Genomic DNA, 20,523 nt, shown 5'->3' with positions numbered 1-20,523 from the left:
CAACGGGCTTGAAACCATAGAAGGTGGCAGTATTTTCAGTACTAATCCACCTTCTCACATCCCTCGTCCCCCTTCTCTTCCCACCATCTCTTCAGATAAACAAGCTGCAGATGGTGTAATCATGCACCACATGCTTTCCCTTCCTTCCTTTGCCCCAGTCCTACTCTTGTGCCTTTTTCCTATCATAAACTACATAATCGCCACTAGGTCACTGACTTGAACAGAACATAATAATTAGGAGTAGGCAATTCAATCCATCGAGCCCATTCCACCATTCAATACAATCATGGTTGATCTCATCTCGGCCTCGTCCCCACCTTTGTCTGCTGCCCATAATCCTTCACCCTGCTGCTAATTAAAGAACTATCTTAATTTTTTTTTGTTTCAAAATCCACTAAACTCTAGGTAGAGAATTCCACAGATACACCATCCTTTGGATTAAATATTTCTTATTCATTTCTATTTAAATCTTCTTCTCCTTCCTTTAAAACAATGACCTGTCATTCTAGAATGTGTAATAAGGGAAAGCATCTGCTGTACATCTATTCTGTCAATCCCCTTTAGCATCTTATGTACCTCAATTAGATCTCTTAAACTCCAACGAATACTGGCCTAAACTGCTCAATCTCTCTTCATAAGACAAATTATTATCTTGACTGCCGTTGTCAGTTTATTAAACTCATGTAACATTGGTCCTTCATGGGACAATCAACCTGGTGTTCAGGTTTTGGTACTACCTCCCTCCAGCCACCTGATGTGCTTTGTGGGAGCACTTGTGGTCCTTAGCAACTGCCTCCTCCACTTTATCCAAGAAGATGTGCGGGTCCTTGCCACCAAAGTTCTACGTCACTTTTTGATTTTAGTTTTACAACTTTTCTATGGGAAAGAGAAAAAGTATAACAGTGCTTATTCTTCATGCTGAAGTAGAAATACTCAGCAGATCAGGCAGTATCCATGGAGAGCAAAATAGAGTTAACATTTCAGGTCAGAACCGAGTCTAATGACAGATCACAGATCTGAAACATTAACTCCCTGTTTTTCTCTCCACAGATGCTGTTGATTTGCTGATTTTCTTTCTCTAGCACCTATTTTTATTTCAGATTTTTGGTATCAGCAATTCATTTACTTTTGGCTTATTAGAATGATAGAGTGTGGAAGAGGTCCATGGAGTCTGCACTGACACATTAGAAACACCTGAATTCCCATCTACCAGCAATTGGCCTTGAATGTTATGATGTGCCAAGTCTCATCCAGATACTTTTTAAAGGATGTGAGGCAACCTGCCTATTCCACCCTTCCAGGCACCACGTTCCAGGTCGTCACCACTCTCTGGGTAAAAAAGATTTTCCTCATCATCCCTAAACTTCCTACCTTCACCTTAAACCTATGTCCCCTCATGACTGACTTTCAACTAAGGGGAACTGCTGCTCCTTATCCACTCTGTCCATGTCCCTCATAATCTAGCACACCTCGACCAGGTTGCCCATCAGTCTTCTCTGCTCCAACGAAAACAACCCAAGCACATACAACCTCTCTTCAAAACTTAGGTTCCACCCTAGGCAGCATCCTGGTGAATCACCTCTGCACCCCCTCCAATGCAATCACATCCTTCTGATAATGAGGCGACCAGAACTGCACACAATACACTAGCTGTGGCCTCACCAAAGTTCTACACAACTCTAACATGACTTCCTTGCTTTTGTAATCTACTCGATTGATAAAGGCAAGTGTTGCAAATGCCTTTTTCACCACCCTACTAACATGCCCTTCCATGTTCAGAGTTCTGCGGACAAACATGTCAAGGTCCCTTTGTTCGACAGAACTTCCTAGTGTCCTACCATTCATTGAGTACTTTCTTGTTACATTACTCCTTCCAAACTGAATCATCACATTTTTCAGTGTTAAATTCCTTCTGCCACTTATCTGCCCATTTGACCGTTCCTTCTATATCTTCATGTAGCCCAAGACACTCCACCTCATTGTTAACATCCGTCCAATCCCTGTGTCATCTGCAAACTTAATAATCCTACCCCCATATATAAGTGATTAATAATAAAAGGCTAAGACAGATCCCTGTGGTATGCCACTAGACACTGGCTTCCAATCAATAACGTAGTCTTTAGTCATCACCCTATAGCCTCCTACAACCGAGCCAATTTTGAATCGACTTTATCAAACTGAATCCTATGTGAATTTACCTTCTTTAGAAGTCCCCCATGTGGAATCTTGTCAAAGACTTTGCTGAAATCTATACAAACTACATCGACAGCACTACCCTCATCTTCATACTTGGTCACTTCTTTAAAAAATTCAATCAAATTTGTTAGGCATGACTTCCCTCTAACAAAGCCATGCTGACTATCCCTGATAAAGCTTTGCCTCTCCAAATGGAGATGGATGCTCTCCTTCAAATGTTTTTCTAATAGTTTCCCTACCATTGATGTGAGACTGACTGGTCTGTAGTTTCCTGGTTAATCTCTACAAACTGCCTTAAATAAAGGAACCATACAAGCTGTTCTCCAGTCATCTGTGGCCAGAGAGGAATTGAAAATTTGAGTCAAAGCTGCTGCAATCTCCTCCTTTGCCTCTCACAGCAGCCTAGGGCACAATTCATTTGGGCCTTGAGGTTTATGCACTTTTAAGGCTGCCAACATCTCCAATGCCTTGTCCTGCTCTATGTCAATTTGTTCAAGAACCTCGCAGTCTCTCTCCGTGAATTCCATATCATTTTCCTCATTCTCTCGTGAAGTATTCATTCAACATCTACCAATGGCCTCTGCTCCATCACAGATTGCCACCTTGATCTCAAAGGCTCTATCCTTTCCCTGGTTATCCTCCTTCCATTGATGTATTTGTATAATATCTTGGGATTTTCCCTAGCTTTCTCATATCCACTGTTTGCATTCCTAATTGCTTTTTAAGCTCCAGTCTGCACTTTCTATGCCTCACTAATGCCTTCACTGATTTGCTCCTCTTGTACTTTTTAAAAGCCTTTCTTTTCCTTCTCATTGTATCCTGAATATCTCTGGTCATCAATGGTTCTCTGGGCTTGTTATTCCTACCCATCACTCTAAAGGGAATATGCTGGGCTTGCAGCCTCCCTATTTCCTTTTTTTTTATGTCCCTACTGCTCTTTGTAGATTTTCCTATTAGTAGCTGATCCCAGTCTATCTTGGCCAGATCCTGTCTTATTGTACTAAAATCTGCTCTCCCCCAATCCAATTACTTCATACTGCTTTTTGCAAAGGTTTTAAAAAGTTTATTTTTAAAAATATAATCAAATTCTTAGAATCAATTTAAGGTCATTTCAATAGTTACAGATCAATTATCTCAATGCCAAATTTCAATCTGAACAATGGAAGTGTTTCTTCAGCTTTTTTAATGCTATGTAATTTGTACGCAAGCTAAGCTAACCTTGCTGCACCATCAACAATCCACATTCTAACTATTTGGATATTGTGCAATAAAGCTAGAAGTTAATAGCATTGTAGTACTCCATGTGCAGTCATATTCCTGGACTCCTGAGGAACATAGGCCATATAGCCCTTCGAGTCTGTTTCACTGAGTGAGATCATGTCTGAGCTGTATCATAGCTTCATCCACCATCCCACCACCACCACCACCTTCCCACCCCTTGACTCCATATCCAATTAATATCCTACGCTAGCAAAAATCTATTCTCAGATTTTAAGGGTGGAATTTACTGGCCGTGTTCACCAAAGACCAGAAAATTCTGCCTAATGTCAATGGACCTTTGCATGGTCCTTTCCCACTTGCTACAATTCCCATGGTGGCCAGGACAGGATACCACAAGTTTTGCCCTTTTTAATTGAAGAGGGTTTCACACATCTATCATCTTTTGCATGAAAAAATGTTTCTCAGCTTCTCTCCTGAATAGTCTGGCGCAGATTTTAAGGTTATGTCCCCACATCCTAACTGCCAATGGGGAAAAAGTCTCTATCCACCTGATCACTTCCTTCCAGATCACCCTTTAAATTTTCTATTCCAAGAAATTCATACTTTAGTTCATGTAATGTAACCATTGGAGGCCTGATACTGTCTGGTCAATCTGGACTAAATTCTTTCCAAAGCCAATATGGCCTTTCTAAGATACAATGCCCATCATTTTGCATAGTACTCCAGATGTTGTCTAACCTGAGCTCTGTAGCAAAATTCCTTCCCTGGGTAATTTAGCCCATGAGTTATAACGGCTAACATTTCCTTATCCTTCTTGATTATTTTTGGACCTGACTACTACATTTTGGTGATGTATATACAAGAATTCCCATACCTCCTTGGGCCTCCACTGTTGCTAACTTTTCATCCTTTAAAAAATATTAGGAGCAAGCTCAAGTGGTTGAATGGTCTATTTCTATTCTAATGTTCAGTTCAATGCCATTAAGAATTATTTTATTTATTCATTTATTTTATCATTAACAAAAATGACAAAGGTCCATTGGGATAAGAGTAGGTCATTCCGAATCTTGAGCCTGTATCACCACTCAGTTATATCATGGATCATCTGTATTTCAACTCCACGTTTGTGTAGTTTCTCCATTATGCTTTGATAATTGTAGAAACATTGGAGCAAAAGACCATATGGTCCTCAAGCCTGCTCTGCCATTTACTGAGATCATGGCTGAGCTTTTACCTCAATGTCATCTTCCCGCACCATCCCCATGTTCCTTGATGTCATTGGTATCTGGAAATCTACTTTGAACGTATCAATAACTAAGCCTCCCCAGCCATGTGGGATAGGAATACCAAAGATTCAATATTCTCTGACTAAAGAAAACCATCCTCATTCTAAATGGCCAACTTCATATTCTGAGACTATGTCCCCTGGTTCTGGACACCCAACCAGGGGGATACATCCTTCGTGGATCAATCCTGTCAAGCCCTGTTTAAAAAAAAAATTACACCTTCCAATACCTTATTCTTCTCCTGGGAATTCAGGGCCTGTCTCCTCATTCTTTCTCATAGAAAATCACCATCATCCCAGGGATTAGTCCCACTTTCCCTATTACTGATGCCAGTGCCCCAGGAATCAAAACCCATTTCTCACCTGCCAATCTTTGAAGTGCACATTTAACTCTTCAATCTTGTTTACCCTAGACCAATTTGTTCATGGCTGAAGTAAAATTATTATCTTTGGTGTTCCACCTTTCAATTTAGGCCCTGGTTGCTAATATTCTCTAAGCAAAACCTCCTTCCAAGCCCTATCTATATCATTGGTATCATCATGAAGTATGACCATTGGATCCTCCCCCTCCCACCACAGGTATTTCTTAGTCTACAGCAGATGTCCTGAACTTTGGCACCAGACAGGCAAGAGAATCTAGACTCATGCTCTTGGCTGCAGAGAACTGTGTCAATCCCCTTCACTATATCATCACTAAAATTATAATCACAACCTTGAAAATTTTAATTGATGCTTAAGTTAATTTTAACACCCTTATCATAAACAATTTTATTTGGAATTTTACAGTGGCTTTGTGGAAGAGAAGCTTGGAGCTAAATATGTGGAGGGTCGTAGTATGGAATTTGCAAAATCATATGAAGAAAGCAGTCCTTCTATTCCTATATTCTTTATTCTCTCACCAGGGGTTGATCCACTGAAGGATGTGGAGGCTTTGGGTAGGTGCTTTAGGCAAGGTAACTAAGTTCTGCATTCATGTGCAAGGATACATAACCCTAGCCAAAATATTAACTGGAAGAGAGTTTTGACATGTCAGTTTTTATGTAAATTTAAAACTCACTTTTTGAAGCAATTTCAAAGCCCAGCACATTTGAAACTCTTGAGCTTCCAACTCTTTAAATTTCACCAACATTCAATCTATTCTGGGTGAGGAAATCAATGGAAGAGGCACAAATTAGCCCTCCCACTGAGCTGGTGAGTGTGCAGTAATAACTACTGTGCCTTCATGTGTTGTTAGCAGTCATTTGTTCCAGAGGGTGGGGCTGAGACTGATGTAGGGAAGGCTGAGGGGCAGCAAATTTCATATCCATAACACCCCACATCTAGTACCTTACATAATTTTGCTGAGGCACACTCGTGGCTGCTGTGATGCCAGAATTGCTAATTTGGATCTCAATGGACCAAGCATCAAATACACATGTCATTTTACAAAGACAAAGTGTTGAGCTATAACCTGAGCCCTGCATGACCAGAATTTAAAGCAGCGCTTCCCAAACTGAGTTCTGCAGAACTTCAGGGAATCAGGATAAATCCATTGGAGGTCTGTGTGGATCGGGGGCACTTGAGAGAATCTGGAGCTGAAACCATGGATGTCCAAGCAGACCCTGGACCATGAGAGCATGACAGGAACCATGCCTGGAGGCCTGGGCCCATGGGAGCCTGAGAACAGCTGAGTTTTTTTTTGGGGGGGGGGTTGCAGGGGAGGCAGGGGGAGGGGGAGGGGGAGGGGGAGGGGGCCAGGGGGAGGAGAGGGGGGCAGGGAGTGGGAGTGGAGGAGGGGAGGGGGTTGGGCGATGGTGGGGTGAGGAGGCGGGAAAAGGCAGGGCTGAAGCGATGGTGGGGCGAGGAGGGGGAAGGGGGTGGGGCTAGGGGGTAGCGGGGCTGTGAATAGCCGGTCATGAGTCTGCGGGGGGCCATGAGGAGCCCAGGCCTGAGTGGAGTTGGGGAAGCTGAGAGAGGGGTGTTGTGAGTGCTTCCAATAAAAATATACAAAAAGCTAAGACTTGGAAGTATTTGTGAACAGCTAAACATAATTATAATACATTTATACATTGAAACAGTTTTTGTATATTTGTATATGCTGTGCAATAATCATTTTTTGTGATTTAATTTTTGAATACAATAAGGATGTTTCTCAGAGGCTGCTTCAGTAGTTTTGGGAGTTCGAAAGATTCTGATGCACAAAGTTAGCGAAACCCCAATGTAAAGGGTCGGCTCGACTTGTTGAAAAGTTGATTTTGAACAATTTATGCTGTTGCACAGTGTTTTGAACTGCTGTAAAATGTTTCTGGAGGTATTGTGAGTTCCTGGACTTAGCAAGGATTGATACAGAGGGCTTTGCATTGTTGCAGCACTCTCACAGGATTATAGAGGACTGAGTGACTTGTGCACATAAAGGCCACAATGGATATGCAATGTGGAGCCACTAGGTCAGCAGCATGATAGAGTAATGGAGCAGGGAGGAAAGATCTGTGCAATGTTGTTTGCCATGTTTGTACCAGACTCTTCCATTTTTCTTGACAATAACAGAGGAACACAAGAAATAGGAGGAGACTGAAATGCTCATTGAGCCTGCTTCACCATTCCACACAATCATGCCTGACGTTTGGCCTTAACTTGACTTTCCAACCCACTCGCCATAACCCTTAATTTCTTTATCTTGGACAACCCCCTCATCTTAGGAATCAATGAAGTGAATTTGCATTGTAAAGCATGTTCTTCCTTAAATATGGGCGCCACAGCTGCACACAGTATTCCAGATATGATCTCACCAAAGCCCTGTGCAATTCTGTACTCCAATCCCCTTGCAATAAAGTTCAACTTAGCATTTCCCTTCCTATTCACTTGCTGTACATGCATGCTAACTTACTGCATTTCTTGTATGAGCACACCCAATCTCTTACATTAACATTTCACACCTTTAAAAAATATTCTCTCTTTCTATTCTTCTATTATACTCCATGTGCCATCATGTTGTCCACTCACTTAACCTGTTGCTGCCTCTGTGTCCTCCCCACAGCTTACCTTTCCACCTTTGTATCATTCGAAAACTTAGATACATTAATCTTATTTCTCTTCATCTAAGTCATTAATATCGATTGTAAATAGCACTGATCCTTGAAACACTCCACTAGTCACAGCCTGCCAAATTGAAAATGCCCCATTTACGCCCACTCTCTTCTACCTGTCCATTAACCAATCTGCTATCCATGCTAATGTATTACCTCAACTTCACAAGTCCTTAACTTGTCTATTAACTTTGTGTGGTTCCTTATTGAACGTGGTTTTGAAATCCAGGTGTACAGCATTAATTGGTTCCCCTTTAATCTATGCTATTAATTACATTAAAAAAAAATAAATTTGACAAACAGCATTTCCCTTTTATAAAACACCGGTTCAAGATGAGGGGCAAGAAGCTTAGGGAGGATGTGAGGAAAAGGTTTTTTATCCAGAGGGCGGTTACGGTTTGGAATGCAATGCCTGGAAGGGTGGTAGAGGTGGGTTGCCTCATGTCATATTGTTCAAGGCTATGGGATTAGATGGGAGTTCAGGTATTTCTAGTGTGTCAGTATGGATTCAATGGGCCGAAAGATCTCTATGAAAACCATGTTGACTTGTTTTAATCATCATATTATTTTCCAAATGCACTGTTAGGACTCCCTTAATGTATTCCACCATTTCCCAACAACTAATATAAGGCTAATTTGTCACTTATTTTCTCTCTCTCTCTCTCTCTCCCCCTCTTTTCTTCAGAAATGGTATTGCATTTGCCAACTTGCAATCTGATGGAGCCATTCACGCTTTGATGAAATTCGGCATCCATTATTTCCACAGTTTCTCTTTTAAAAGGCTAGGGTGTAGGCCATCATGACCTGGAGATTTGTTGGATTTTAGTCCCTCCCAATATGTTTGTTCTGCTAATGTTGTGAATCTAATTACATTAATCGTTTTAGCCCCTAGGTAACCCTCCAATTCTGATGTGCAACATATACCTTCTACTTTGAAAACAGTTACAAAAGCTGGAAGTTTCCAGGCTTTCCCACCAATTGAATCTTCTGCCCATGCTGAAGTCAAACCCCTGTGGCAAGTTCCCTGGTAGCAGAACAAATGAGCCCTGCAAAGGCCCATAGACTTTGGCAGAACCAGAAGTTCCCACCGACAGCCAATGACTTGACACATCTGCCACAGAAAAACCCAATGCTGGGCTTGAAAATCCCAGCCATATTATGGGATGGACACTAAATGCTGGCCTAGCCAGCAATGCCCTTCATTAAGATATTAACATAGAAACAAAGAACAGTACAGCACAGTACAGGCCCTTCGGCCCTCAATGTTGTGCCGAGCTATGTCCAAACCCAAGATCAAGCTATCCCACTCCCTATCATTCTGGTGTGCTCCATGTACCTATCCAATAACCACTTGAAAGTTCCTTAAGTGTCCGACTCTACTCCACTATCACAGCAGGCAGTCTATTCCACACCGCAACCACTCTGAGAAAAGAATCTAGCTCGGACATCCTTCCTATATCTCCCACCATGAACCTTTTATAGTTATGCCCCCTAGTAACAGCTACATCCACCTCAGGAAATAGTCTCTACACGTCCACTCTATCTATCCCCCTCGTCATCTTATAAACCTCTAAGTCACCTCTCATCCTCCTCTGCTCTAAAGAGAAAAGCCCCAGCTCCATCAACCTTTCCTCATAAGACCTAACCAGACAGCATCCTGGTAAATCTCCTCTGCACTCTCTCCAATGCTTCCACATCCTTCTTAGTGAGGTGATCAGAACTGCACACAATATTCCAAATGTATAGTTGCAGCATAACCCCACGTTTCTTAAACTCAAACCCCATGTTAATAAATGCTAACACACTATAAGCCTTCACGGCTCTATCCACTTGAGTGCAATCTTCAGAGATCTGTGGATATGAACTCCAAGATCTCTCTTTTCCTCCACATTCCTCAGAACCCTGCCATTAACCCTGTAATCGCATTCAAATTTGCCCTACCAAAATGAATCATCTCACACTTATCAAAGTTAAACTCCATCTGCCACTTTTCGGCTCAGCTCTGCATCCTATCAATATCTCTTTGCAGCCTATAAGAGCCTGCCACCTCATCCACTATTCCACCATCATGGTGTCATCAGCAAATTTACTAACCCACTCTCAGCCCTCTCTTCCAAGTCATTGATAAAAATCACAAATAGCAGAGGACCCAGCACTTATCCCTGTGGTACACCACTGGTAACTGGCCTCCAGTCTGAAAATTTTCCCTCCACCACCACCACCCTCTGTTTTCTATGAGACAGCCAGTTACTTATCAGCCAAATTTCCTTCTATCCCACAACTCCTTACTTTCCTCATGAGCCTACCATGGGGAATCTTATCAAATGCCTTATCAACATCTTATCAAACGCCAAATCCATGTATGTGACATCAACTGCTCTGTCTTCATCTACACACTTAGTTACCTCCTCAAAGAATTCAACCAAATTTGTGAGGCAGGACTTACCCCTTACGAAACTGTGCTGACCATCCTGGATTAAGCTGCATCTTTCCAAATGGTCATAAATCCTATCTCTCAGGACCCTTTCCATTGACTTATCAACCACTGAAGTAAAACTAACTGACCTATAATTACCAGGGTCATTCCTATTTCCTTTCTTGGAGAGGAACAACATTCGCCACTCTCCAGTCCTCTGGCACAATCCCCATGGACAGTGAGGACCTAAAGGCTCTGCAATCTCATCCCTTGCCTCCCAAAGTATCCTAAGATCTATCCTATCTGGCCCAGGGGACTTATCAACCCTCAGGTTTTTCAAAATTGCCAGTACATCTTCCCTTGGAACATCTACCTCTTCCATCCTATCTGCCTGTATCACACACTCATCCTCAAAAACATGGCCCCTTAGTGAACAATGAACAAAAGTATTCATTCAATGTGGTGGGTGGAAGTGGACAGAGGAGCTGGAGATGTCGGTGATGACCATGGGTGTGGGGAGAACACAGGTGCAAGCTCAAACTATGTTGGAGCAGAGGCCAATGATTGGGGATGTGGGATGTAGCTGATTATCAGTAGGGGGTGGTAGAGGCTGATGATGGAAAGGGGTTGATGATCATGGGGAGGCAGAGAAATGCTGACTTTGATCAGCAGTGTAGAGTGGGCCCCTGAGACCTCTGTGATGGACAGAGGTGGCGGGGGGGAGGTTTATTCAGGTTATGATTGGAGAGCCCTGTGTGCAACCATGTTCTGCCAGCATATTGAAGCCCTGCCCCCTTGTATGTTGGTATGAGTGGTATAAGATCTGGGGAGGAAACCAGCATGTTTCTGTCCAATGAAATGTCCATGCCCCTGACACCAGGCAGACAACATTCTTCACAGCTGTCAGTCATAATTGCAGAGAACCCTGTCTCCTATCACTACCATATTCCTTTTCACACCTCCAGCATGAATGACATCCTGCACCATGATGCCGTGGTCTGTCATTCACACACACTGCAGTCCTTCTCCTCATCCACATAGGTAGCTAGCACCTCATGCCTGTTATACAAAGTTGGGGGTTGAGGCTCCTCCTTATATGCCTGATTCAATTTCACACTGTCCTTTATTTGACCATTAAATAACTCAAACATTTTGTGTCACCTAACAGGTGTGAATGTCTCCAGATATTTTTCTCCAATACCCCATAATATCAGCAACTGAAACTCCAGCTCAGCAACTGTCAGGCAAAATTGCATAAGCTGTACTTATAGCATATATGACTGTCCAGGATTGCAGTGCATTCCACAGACTTCCAAATCCTGCACTCATGGCATACCATTATCCCTGCCATATCTGTCCAACTTAATTTGTTTAAAGGAGGTTGCTTAATTGTCCAATGAATGCACCCAGCATTTTTGTGTACATGCCTCTCCTGTATGACACCTCATCAGGGTATGAGTCCTCTGCAGAAGATCTGTGACCTTGCCTTCATGTGAACTGGCAAACAAACCTCTTTACCTCTATGTAGCAGCTTGGTGGGTTGCCATAAGTTGACATAAATGCAATGGTGATTGTCCCTTTAAGGACAGCACAGCAAAACAGGATCACCTGGCTTGAGGTACCAATTGGGACTGAGTGGGTAATCACACCAGGGGTGGAGTTCTCTCATGTAGAAGATAGGCTGAAAGCATGTAGTAGGGATTGGGAGAAGTGGGTGGGCTGTTATGGGCAGCTGGGGGGCTGTCAGCCTCTGCACAGCTTCTCCTTATTAATAAGTACCCTTTTGTGTTCCTGATTAAGTCTGCAATGTGCATCATTACGTTGGTGATTTGCTTTGATTTATTATTGTCACATGTATTAGCATACAGTGAAAAATATTGTTTCTTGCACGCTATACGATAGAGCATACCATTCAGAGAAGGAAGGGAAAGAGCGCAAAATGTAGTGTTACAGTCATAGCTAGGGTGTAGAGAAAGATCAACTTAATGCAAGATAGGTCCATTCAAAAGTCTGACAGCAGCAGAGAAGAAGCTGTTCTTGAGTCGGTTGGTACGTGACCTCAGACTTTTGTATCTTTTTCCCAATGGAAGAAGGTGAAAGACAGAATGTATGGGATGCGAGCGGTCCTTAATTATGGTGGCCGCTTGGCCGAGACAGTGGGAAGTGTAGAGAGTCAATGGATGGGAGACTGGTTTGTGTGATGGATTGGGCTACATCCACAACCTTTTGTAGTTTCTTGTGGTCTTGGGCAGAGCAGAAGCCATACCAAGTTGTGGTGCGATCAGAAAGAATGCTTTCTATGGCACATCTGTAAAAGATAGTGTGACATGAACCCAAAATCCCGGTTGAGGCCAGCCTCACGTGTGTGGAACTTGGCTATCAGTCTCTGCTCAGTAACTCTGTGTTGTGAAGGCCGCCTTGGTGAACGCTTACCTGAAGATCAAAGGCCGAATGCCCGTGACCGCTGAAGTGTTCCCCAACAGGATGAGAACATTCTTGCCTGGTGATTGTCAAGTGGTGTTCATTCATCTATTGTCGTGATGTCTGCATGGTCTCCCCAGTGTACCATGCCTCGGGACATCCTTTCTGGGATCTTGGATTCATGTCACACTATCTGTAACCCCCACGACTTGCCCGGGCTTGCAAAATCTCACTAACTGTCCTGGCTGGAGATAATACACATCTCTTTAATTTGAGTGGAGACAGGATTAAGCACATTGTCTGTACCTTTAAGACTTGATTACCTGTAAAGACTCACACTCCAAGCATTATTTTGTAAATTGAGTTTGTGTCTTTATATGCCCAGTTTGTGGATAGAACTCCCACTCACCTGATGAAGGTCATCACTCAGAAATCCAGTGGCTTGTGCTACAAAATAAACCTGTTGGACTTTTACCTGGTGTTGTGAGACTTCTTAGTGTATTTACCCCAGTCCAATGCTGGCATCTCCACATCATTTCTTGTATAGGTCAGGGTCACCTGACTTGAACGCCTCAGACATAGACTTCAGCTAGCAGTGGATATCCCTGTTCATTCATGGTTTCCGGTTGGGAAACACGCAGATTTCTTCTTTGGCACACAATCTTTACACACTTACTAATGAAGTCAGTTACTGTAGTGGCGTACTTGTTCAGGCACAGCTTTTAAATACTGACCAGTCCACTGATTCCAAGCAGTCCCATAGGAGATCATCTGATTTCTCAGACCAACATTGCACAACTTTATTTGATGGATTCGCCAGCTCCAATTTTTGCTTGTAAGCTGGGAACAGGAACACAGCCTTGTGGTCTGATTTGCTAAAGTGTGGGTGGGTGATAGAGCGATAGGCATGTTTGATATTTGTGTAGCAGTGGTCTAGGATGTTTGGGCTTCTGGTGGAACAGGAGAAGTGTTGGTGGTACCTTGGTAGTACGATTGTGAACTTGGACTGATTGAAGTCCCCAGCCATGAGGAACAAGGCCTCAGGATGTTTTGTCTGAGGGCAATTTGTAGTGTTGTATATTTCGTCTAGTGTGATCTTCATGTCCATGTGGGGTGGGATGTAAATTGCTGTCAGGATAATGGAAGTGAACTCCTGCAGAAGGTTGTACAGGTGGCATTTAAGCGTCAGTGGTGACAAGGATACGGTGTATCACGATGACACAGCCAATCTGAGAGTATCGGGTTTTAATTGAAGTCTGAAACAAAAATAGAATGCCTGTTTGTGGGCAAATAAACCCAGTGAAATGTTGAGGTGATGCCAGACTGAGGGACGGATGCAGAACGAGCATGGATTGGCTGGTACAGTCAGAAGTTTGGAAATAAGTCGAAAAAAATGGAGGGAAAATAGCCCTCAGAAGCAAAAGCTGTGAATTTAATTTTTAAAGTGAAATCTAAGTTTTTTAAAAAATGACGGAGTGCTACAGTGCTTTTAAAGAAAAAAGAAAGGAGGGCAGAAAGCAGTATTTAAAGGAAAAAATATCCAAGGAACTGTAGGATCTGCCCGAGAAGCATGGTTTTAAAAAAAAAGACAGACCCCTGTGCACAGCAGAGCTTGCAAGAAGTCGAGAGGGGGTGGAAGGGAAAAATAAGGTAAAATTTTTGTTATAAAAATTAGGCCCTGATAGGACAGTGCTGAATCTGCTGGTGAAATTAACAAAGAAAAGAACAGGCATATCAAATGAAGAAGGAAAGAAACAGACTCTCCAGGCAGCTAAAAGAAGACAAGTTGCAGAGACTGTTGAGAGTTTTCTATCAGTAAAATGGCAAAGTTTGGAAGATAGGAAGAGAAGTTTAAAAATTATTGAAAGCAGGACCTGCCGGTTTCTTGCCAAAACTTCAAAAATGCGAGAAAAGCACAGAATGAAGCAGCAACTGCTGACAGTTTTGAAAAGAAGTTGACAGTGTTAAAGTGGTAATGCACCAAAAGTAGTAATACATTTAATGTAGAAACCGCAAGAAGAATCAGAGGGCAGTGGACAGGGAAATTACAGAGGATCCCAAAAAGAAGACCACTCTCAAAAAAGATTCGTAAGCAATGTAAGACCTCAGGGAAGAGGCAATGCAAAATCTCAGACAAGGCAACATAAGACTCAGAGGACACTGAAGCACCCTTGAAGGAGGGCAATGAAAGATCCCAAAGGAAGAGAAATGACGAATGACCCCAGAAAGAGGGCAACAAAACACATTGAATTATCAAATGAAGGACAATGAGAGAATTGCAGAATGACAAAAAGCTAACACTTCTTCAGAAACAGACTCGACCAACAGTGAAGCCAAAGTTAAGACAAGTAAAAGTGAAGATTCTATTTGTGGAATGTATATGTCCAGTAATAGCATGATGGATTCACCTTGGAAGAAGTACAAAAATTAAAAACTTCGAAAGAAACCAAGAACTATTGAACATAAAGATGAATCAGCAAAAACTAAAGCTCTGGAGGAGACACTAAAGCAAGATGAAACAACTGACAGCAAACCTGAAACAAAGTTGCAAAAAATTGACAAAACGAAGAAGGAAAATTTGATGAGACAATGAAGAATAAGCTAAACTCCATGAAAAGCAACCAGAAAATAAGAATCAATCCAGTGAAGAATCAGGAGGGTAAGGGTTTGAAAAAGGAAGCTTGACAATGAGAAATTAATTGGAGAGTTAAAAACATTGAAATTCATAGGTAGAGAAAGAAACTGAGATTAAGTGTCAGAACAAGATTGCTGAAATAGTCACACAGGTTTTGTATGAAAGAGTTCCAGGCAATACTATATTTGGAACTGTACATAGTTAAAGCCTACCAAAGAAGTATTTTATGTTTGGACGCAAAAGCTGCAAGACCTTATCAAGGAATCATTACCAGTGCAACAATAAATACCCATATTAAATACATTATATGACATTGTGTCATAATATGAAGCTTGGGCAGTGGATCAAGTTTGATCCCTGGAATTATTGTCTCTGTGACTGGACTCCTGTTGTACCCAGTAGACAGGGAGGGATGGTTAGAACTGCTGTCTCTCTGGAGATTCTGCTGCAATAGTATAGGGCATTGGTGAGGCCAAACTTGGAGTATTGTGTGCTGTTTTTGTGTCCTTATCTGAGGAAAGATGCCCTTGCTATAGAGGGAGTACAGTGAAGGTTTACCATGCTGATTCCTGGGATGGCAGGTCTGTCATATAAGGAGAGACTAAGTCTGTTAGTATCATATTCACTGGAGTTTAGAAGAGTGAGAGGGGATCTCATAGAAACTTTTAAAATTCTAATAGGATTAAACAGGGTAGGGGAGTCCAGAACAAGGGGTCATTGTTTCAGCATAAGGGTAAACCTTTTAGAACTGAGATGAGGAGAAATTTAAGAACACAAGCAATAGGAGCAGGAGTAGGCCATCTAGCCTGCCCTGCCATTCAATAAGATCGTGGCTGATCTGAAGTGGATCAGTTCCACTTTCCCGCTTTCTCCCCATAACCCTTAATTCCCCTGTCTATCAGAAACCCATCTACCCGTGACTTAAATATATTCAGTGAGATAGCCTCCACCACTTCAACAGGTAAAGAATTCCAGAGATTCACCACCCTTTGAGTGGAGAAGTTCCTCCTCAACTCTGATCTAAACTGCGCCCCTCTTATCTTGAGGCTGTGCCCTCTTGTCCTGCTATCCTTTCTAAGCAGGAAGAATCTCTCTACCCCTACCCTATCTATCCCTTTCATTATCTTATACATCTCTGTAAGATCCCCCCTCAAGCCTTCTAAACTCCAACAAGTACAGACCCAGTCTATTTAGCCTCTCTTCATAGGCTAACCCCCTCATCTCCAGTATCAGCCTAGTGAACCTTCTCTGCACTCCCTCCAAGGCCAATATATCCTTCCGCAAGTGCGGCGACTAAAACTGCACACAGTACTCCAGCTGCGGCCTCACCAGTACCCTGTATAGTTGCAGCAAGACCTCCCTACTTTTATATTCTATCCCCCTCGCTATAAAGGCCAACATTCCATTCGCCTTCTTGATCACCTGCTGCACCTGCAGACTGGGTTTTTGCGACATTTGAGAAATTTCTTCACCCGGAAGGTGGTGAATGTGTGGAATTCACAATCACAGAATGTAGTTGAGGCCAGAACATTGTCTGATTTCAAGAGGAAATTAGATATAGCTCCTGGGGCTAAGGAGATCAAGGGACATGGGAGGAAGGAGGGATCAGGGATTTGAATTCGATGATCAGCCATGATCAAAATGAATGGCAGAGCAGGTTTAAAGGGCCGAATGGCCTACTCCCCCTTCTAATTTCCCATGTTTCAGTGCCAGGGACCTGGGTTCGATTCCAGCTTTGAGTACATTGTCTCCATGTCTGTATGAATTTCCTTTGAGTGCTCTGGTTTCCTCACACAGTCCAAAGACATACAGATTAGGTGGATTGGTATGGTAAATGTGCAGGGTTACCTGGATAGGCTGAGGGGGTGGTCCTGGGTGAGATATTGCTTTGGATGATCAGTGCAGACACAATGGGCTGAATAGCCTCTTTCTGCCCTGTAAAGATGCTATAGTTAATTCGCATATATCTCATACATGTTAGAATATAAGATAGATATTGTAAGTTTTATCACATCCTTTATAATAGATTCCAGCATCATCTAGCAATTATCTTATTTGTTTGTTCAAAGTCCATGGAATTTTGTCGGTTTCTGCACTGAACAAGTGACTTAAATCTCAAGCTTTGTCTACATTAAACAAAATAGCTGGATTTCACCAACAACTTGGGGACTTGGCAAACGATCATTAACAACATGCAGTGCCAGTTGTCTGAGCTGGTTGAGAAGGAGCAAAGAGATCCTTGGTCACACCATCAACAGCTTGCCAGCTAACAGATGAGATGGGAATTGAGAATGTGCATAAAACAGGAATAGAATTCTCAATGTTCTCAGTAATGCTGGGCTTTGCTGACAGCTGTACGATACTGAGAGACATATCTTTGGTAAGGATCAGGAAATCCTGACTCATGTATGCCCACCATTTCTAAACTGCTCCTTTCTTTCATGTACCATCTAGTCCTAGATGAGAGATTGCACTATTTAAAAAGAGGAGAGGGAGAAAACAAGGAATTACAGACTGGTTAGCTTAACATCTATAGTAGAGAAAATGCTAGAACCTATTATAAACGGTTGGATAACAATACACTTAGAAAATATCAATGGGATTAGACAAAGTCAATGTGGATATATGAAAGGAAAATCATGTGTGACAAACCTGCTGGAGTTTTTTGAGGATGCATCTCACGAACTGGGTCAGGGTGAATCAGTGGATGTGTATTTGGATTTTCAAAAAGCTTTTGATAAAGTCCCACATAAGACATTTGTGTGCAAAATTTAAAGCACACAAGATGGGGAGGTAATATATTGACATGAATTGAGAATTGGTTAGTAAATAAGAAACAGTGAGTAGGAATAAATGAATCTTATTTGGACTGGCAGGTAATGACTCGTGGGGTACCACAAAGATCAGTGCTTGAGCACCAGGTATTCATAATATCTACCAATGATTTGGATGAGGCAACCATATATAATATTCCCAAGTTTGTTGGAACACAAAGCTTTTCAGGAGTGTGAGTGATGAGGAAGATGTTGAGGGGTTTCAAGGTGACATTGGCAAGTTGAGTGTGCAAATACATTGCAGATGCAGTGCAACGTGGATAAGTGTGAAGTTATTCACTTTGGTAAGGAAAATAAGGATGGCAGAGTATTATTTAAATAGTAGCAAATTGGAAAATGGGTGATGTGACTGACAGAGCTGACAAAAGGTTGTTGGTGTCTTTGAACAGTAATCACTGAAAACAAGCAGTTAAGGTGGCAAATGGTATGTTGGCCTTCATTGCAAAAGGATTTAAGTACAGCAGCAATACAGAGCCTTGGTGAGACCAAACCTGGAGCGTTGTGTGCAATTTTCGTCTCCGTACCTAACAAAGGATTTTCCAAGCATAAGGCTCACCAAACTGATTGAATGGCAGGATTGTCATATGAGAGAGATTGGGTCAACTAGACCTGTATTAATGCAATTTGGAAGAATGAGAGGGATTGCATTTGAAATGTATAAAATTCAGACAACACTAGACATGCAGGATGCAGGGTGATGTTGCATCTGGATAGGGGGCATCTAGACAAGCAGTCAAAATCTCAGAATATGGGTTAGACCATTTAGGACTGCGATATGGAGAAACCTCTTCTGTTAAGGGGTAGTAAACTTGTGGAATTCTCTACCAAGAAGAGTGAAGGCGCAATCACTGAATATATATTTAAGAAGGAAATAGATATCTGGACTCTTAAGGTGCCAAGGATTATGGGGAGAATGTGTGACTATGGTGTTGAATAAGGGGATCAACCATGATCATAACAAATGGCAGAGCAAGCTCAAAGGACCAAATGACCTACTCCTGCTCCAACCTTCTATGTTTCCACGAGAAGACAAAATATCTGTAATTATGCAATACTGTGCTTGGGTGATGTGACTGCCCATAGCTGAGTAGTTTAAAGTATGTGGGGGCAGTGGGTGGTGGGTATAAGGCTGACGGCTGACAGCATTACTAGATGGGTGAGGGTGAGAATCTAGATGGTTGCATGAGATTTAAGTGCTAGGAGCTGCTAATGGGTCAGTGAATGAGGCTTTGGTGCATTAAACGAGGTGTATATGATTTAAAAAAAACACTTGATGAGCTGAGGAAGATTGTTGCTACCCATTTAGAAAAGCAAGTAAAAATAAAAACTTATTATCTCCAAGGAATTCGAAAATGGGATAAAATTGAAGAGTTTTAACTGCTCGACAATCTTTCTGTATATGATCATATAATCCTGTATGAACCATAATTGTTGTAGTATTTTGCTCTGACTGTTTGTAGGCTCAGGTTTTATAATATACAATGAGGAATATAATATGTTTTTTTTGCTTTTCTAACAGGTAAGAAATTGGGCTTTACCATTAACAATGGCAAATTTCATAATGTATCACTAGGACAGGGCCAGGAGATAGTAGCAGAACATGCTTTGGATGAAGCAGCTGAAAATGGACACTGGGTTATTCTGCAGGTACTGTAAACATTTAGATGTCTAAATGTTATGCACTTATAAAACAGCTACTAATCAAATCTAAATCAAAAATATTTTCAAATATGCCTTCAAATATATGTATGCTTGATTAATGTTTACGCTTCCACAGAAGCAGCTGATTTGGAATGTGGATAAATCATGCCATTAGAAATATTCTTTTGTACAGAAAAATAAATCAAGCAATTAAATAAAACCAAATAGATGATATAATCTCTGCCTATATTTATTACAGTATACCTTGCATCATTCACTTTTAAGTCCTCATTAATAAACATAAAGTAGATTCCTTAATGTGAAAGTTTTCTTACAGCAAGTGGCCACCAATGTTGAAATCTTTATGCCCACAAAATAGGCACAAGTAGATTCACTTTCCACTTGCTGACGTGGAAAATATTTCCTGGATTTGATTGGAAGAATGTAATTGCATTAAGTTTTATTCAGTGTTAGCTTTTATTTCTCCAGGTAGATTCACTTGTGATCTGGTTGTTTTGTGCAGATCATTTAGCATCAGACAGCAAGAAGCAATTATAATATGTTAAGCTGCAAATGCTGCAGTACTGATGGGTGTGGTCAGGACACCCCAGGAATCATTGCAAACTCAGCACAAAATCTCACAATCCATACTTCTTCTTTTCAATTTTTGTTCAAAACTTCCTAATGCATACTAGTCCCCATCTCTGTGAAAGATCCATCTTGAAGCAAAATAAAAACAAAAATAATGAAGATATATAAAGAGATTAAAAACTCAAATGTAAAACTATTGTGCCAACAACCAACAAAAC

The 20,523-nt window shown here is 41.7% G+C and overlaps 1 protein-coding gene across 1 annotated transcript in view; it reads left to right on the top strand.

The window, feature by feature from the left end:
• LOC145356565 (dynein axonemal heavy chain 17-like) overlaps positions 1-20,523 on the top strand; it is an 811,195-nt gene that overhangs the window by 744,844 nt on the left and 45,828 nt on the right. Inside the window, exons 72-73 of the mRNA XM_080209339.1 lie at positions 5,489-5,637; positions 19,593-19,720. Coding sequence (XP_080065465.1) covers positions 5,489-5,637; positions 19,593-19,720 — 277 coding nt within the window. The remainder of the gene's footprint in view (positions 1-5,488; positions 5,638-19,592; positions 19,721-20,523) is intronic.

The sequence above is a fragment of the Carcharhinus amblyrhynchos genome, chromosome 21 (assembly GCF_965287045.1).
Source record: "Carcharhinus amblyrhynchos chromosome 21, sCarAmb.v2.hapA, whole genome shotgun sequence".
Lineage (NCBI taxonomy): Eukaryota > Metazoa > Chordata > Chondrichthyes > Carcharhiniformes > Carcharhinidae > Carcharhinus > Carcharhinus amblyrhynchos.
This window is presented reverse-complemented; position numbering and strand designations above follow the sequence as displayed.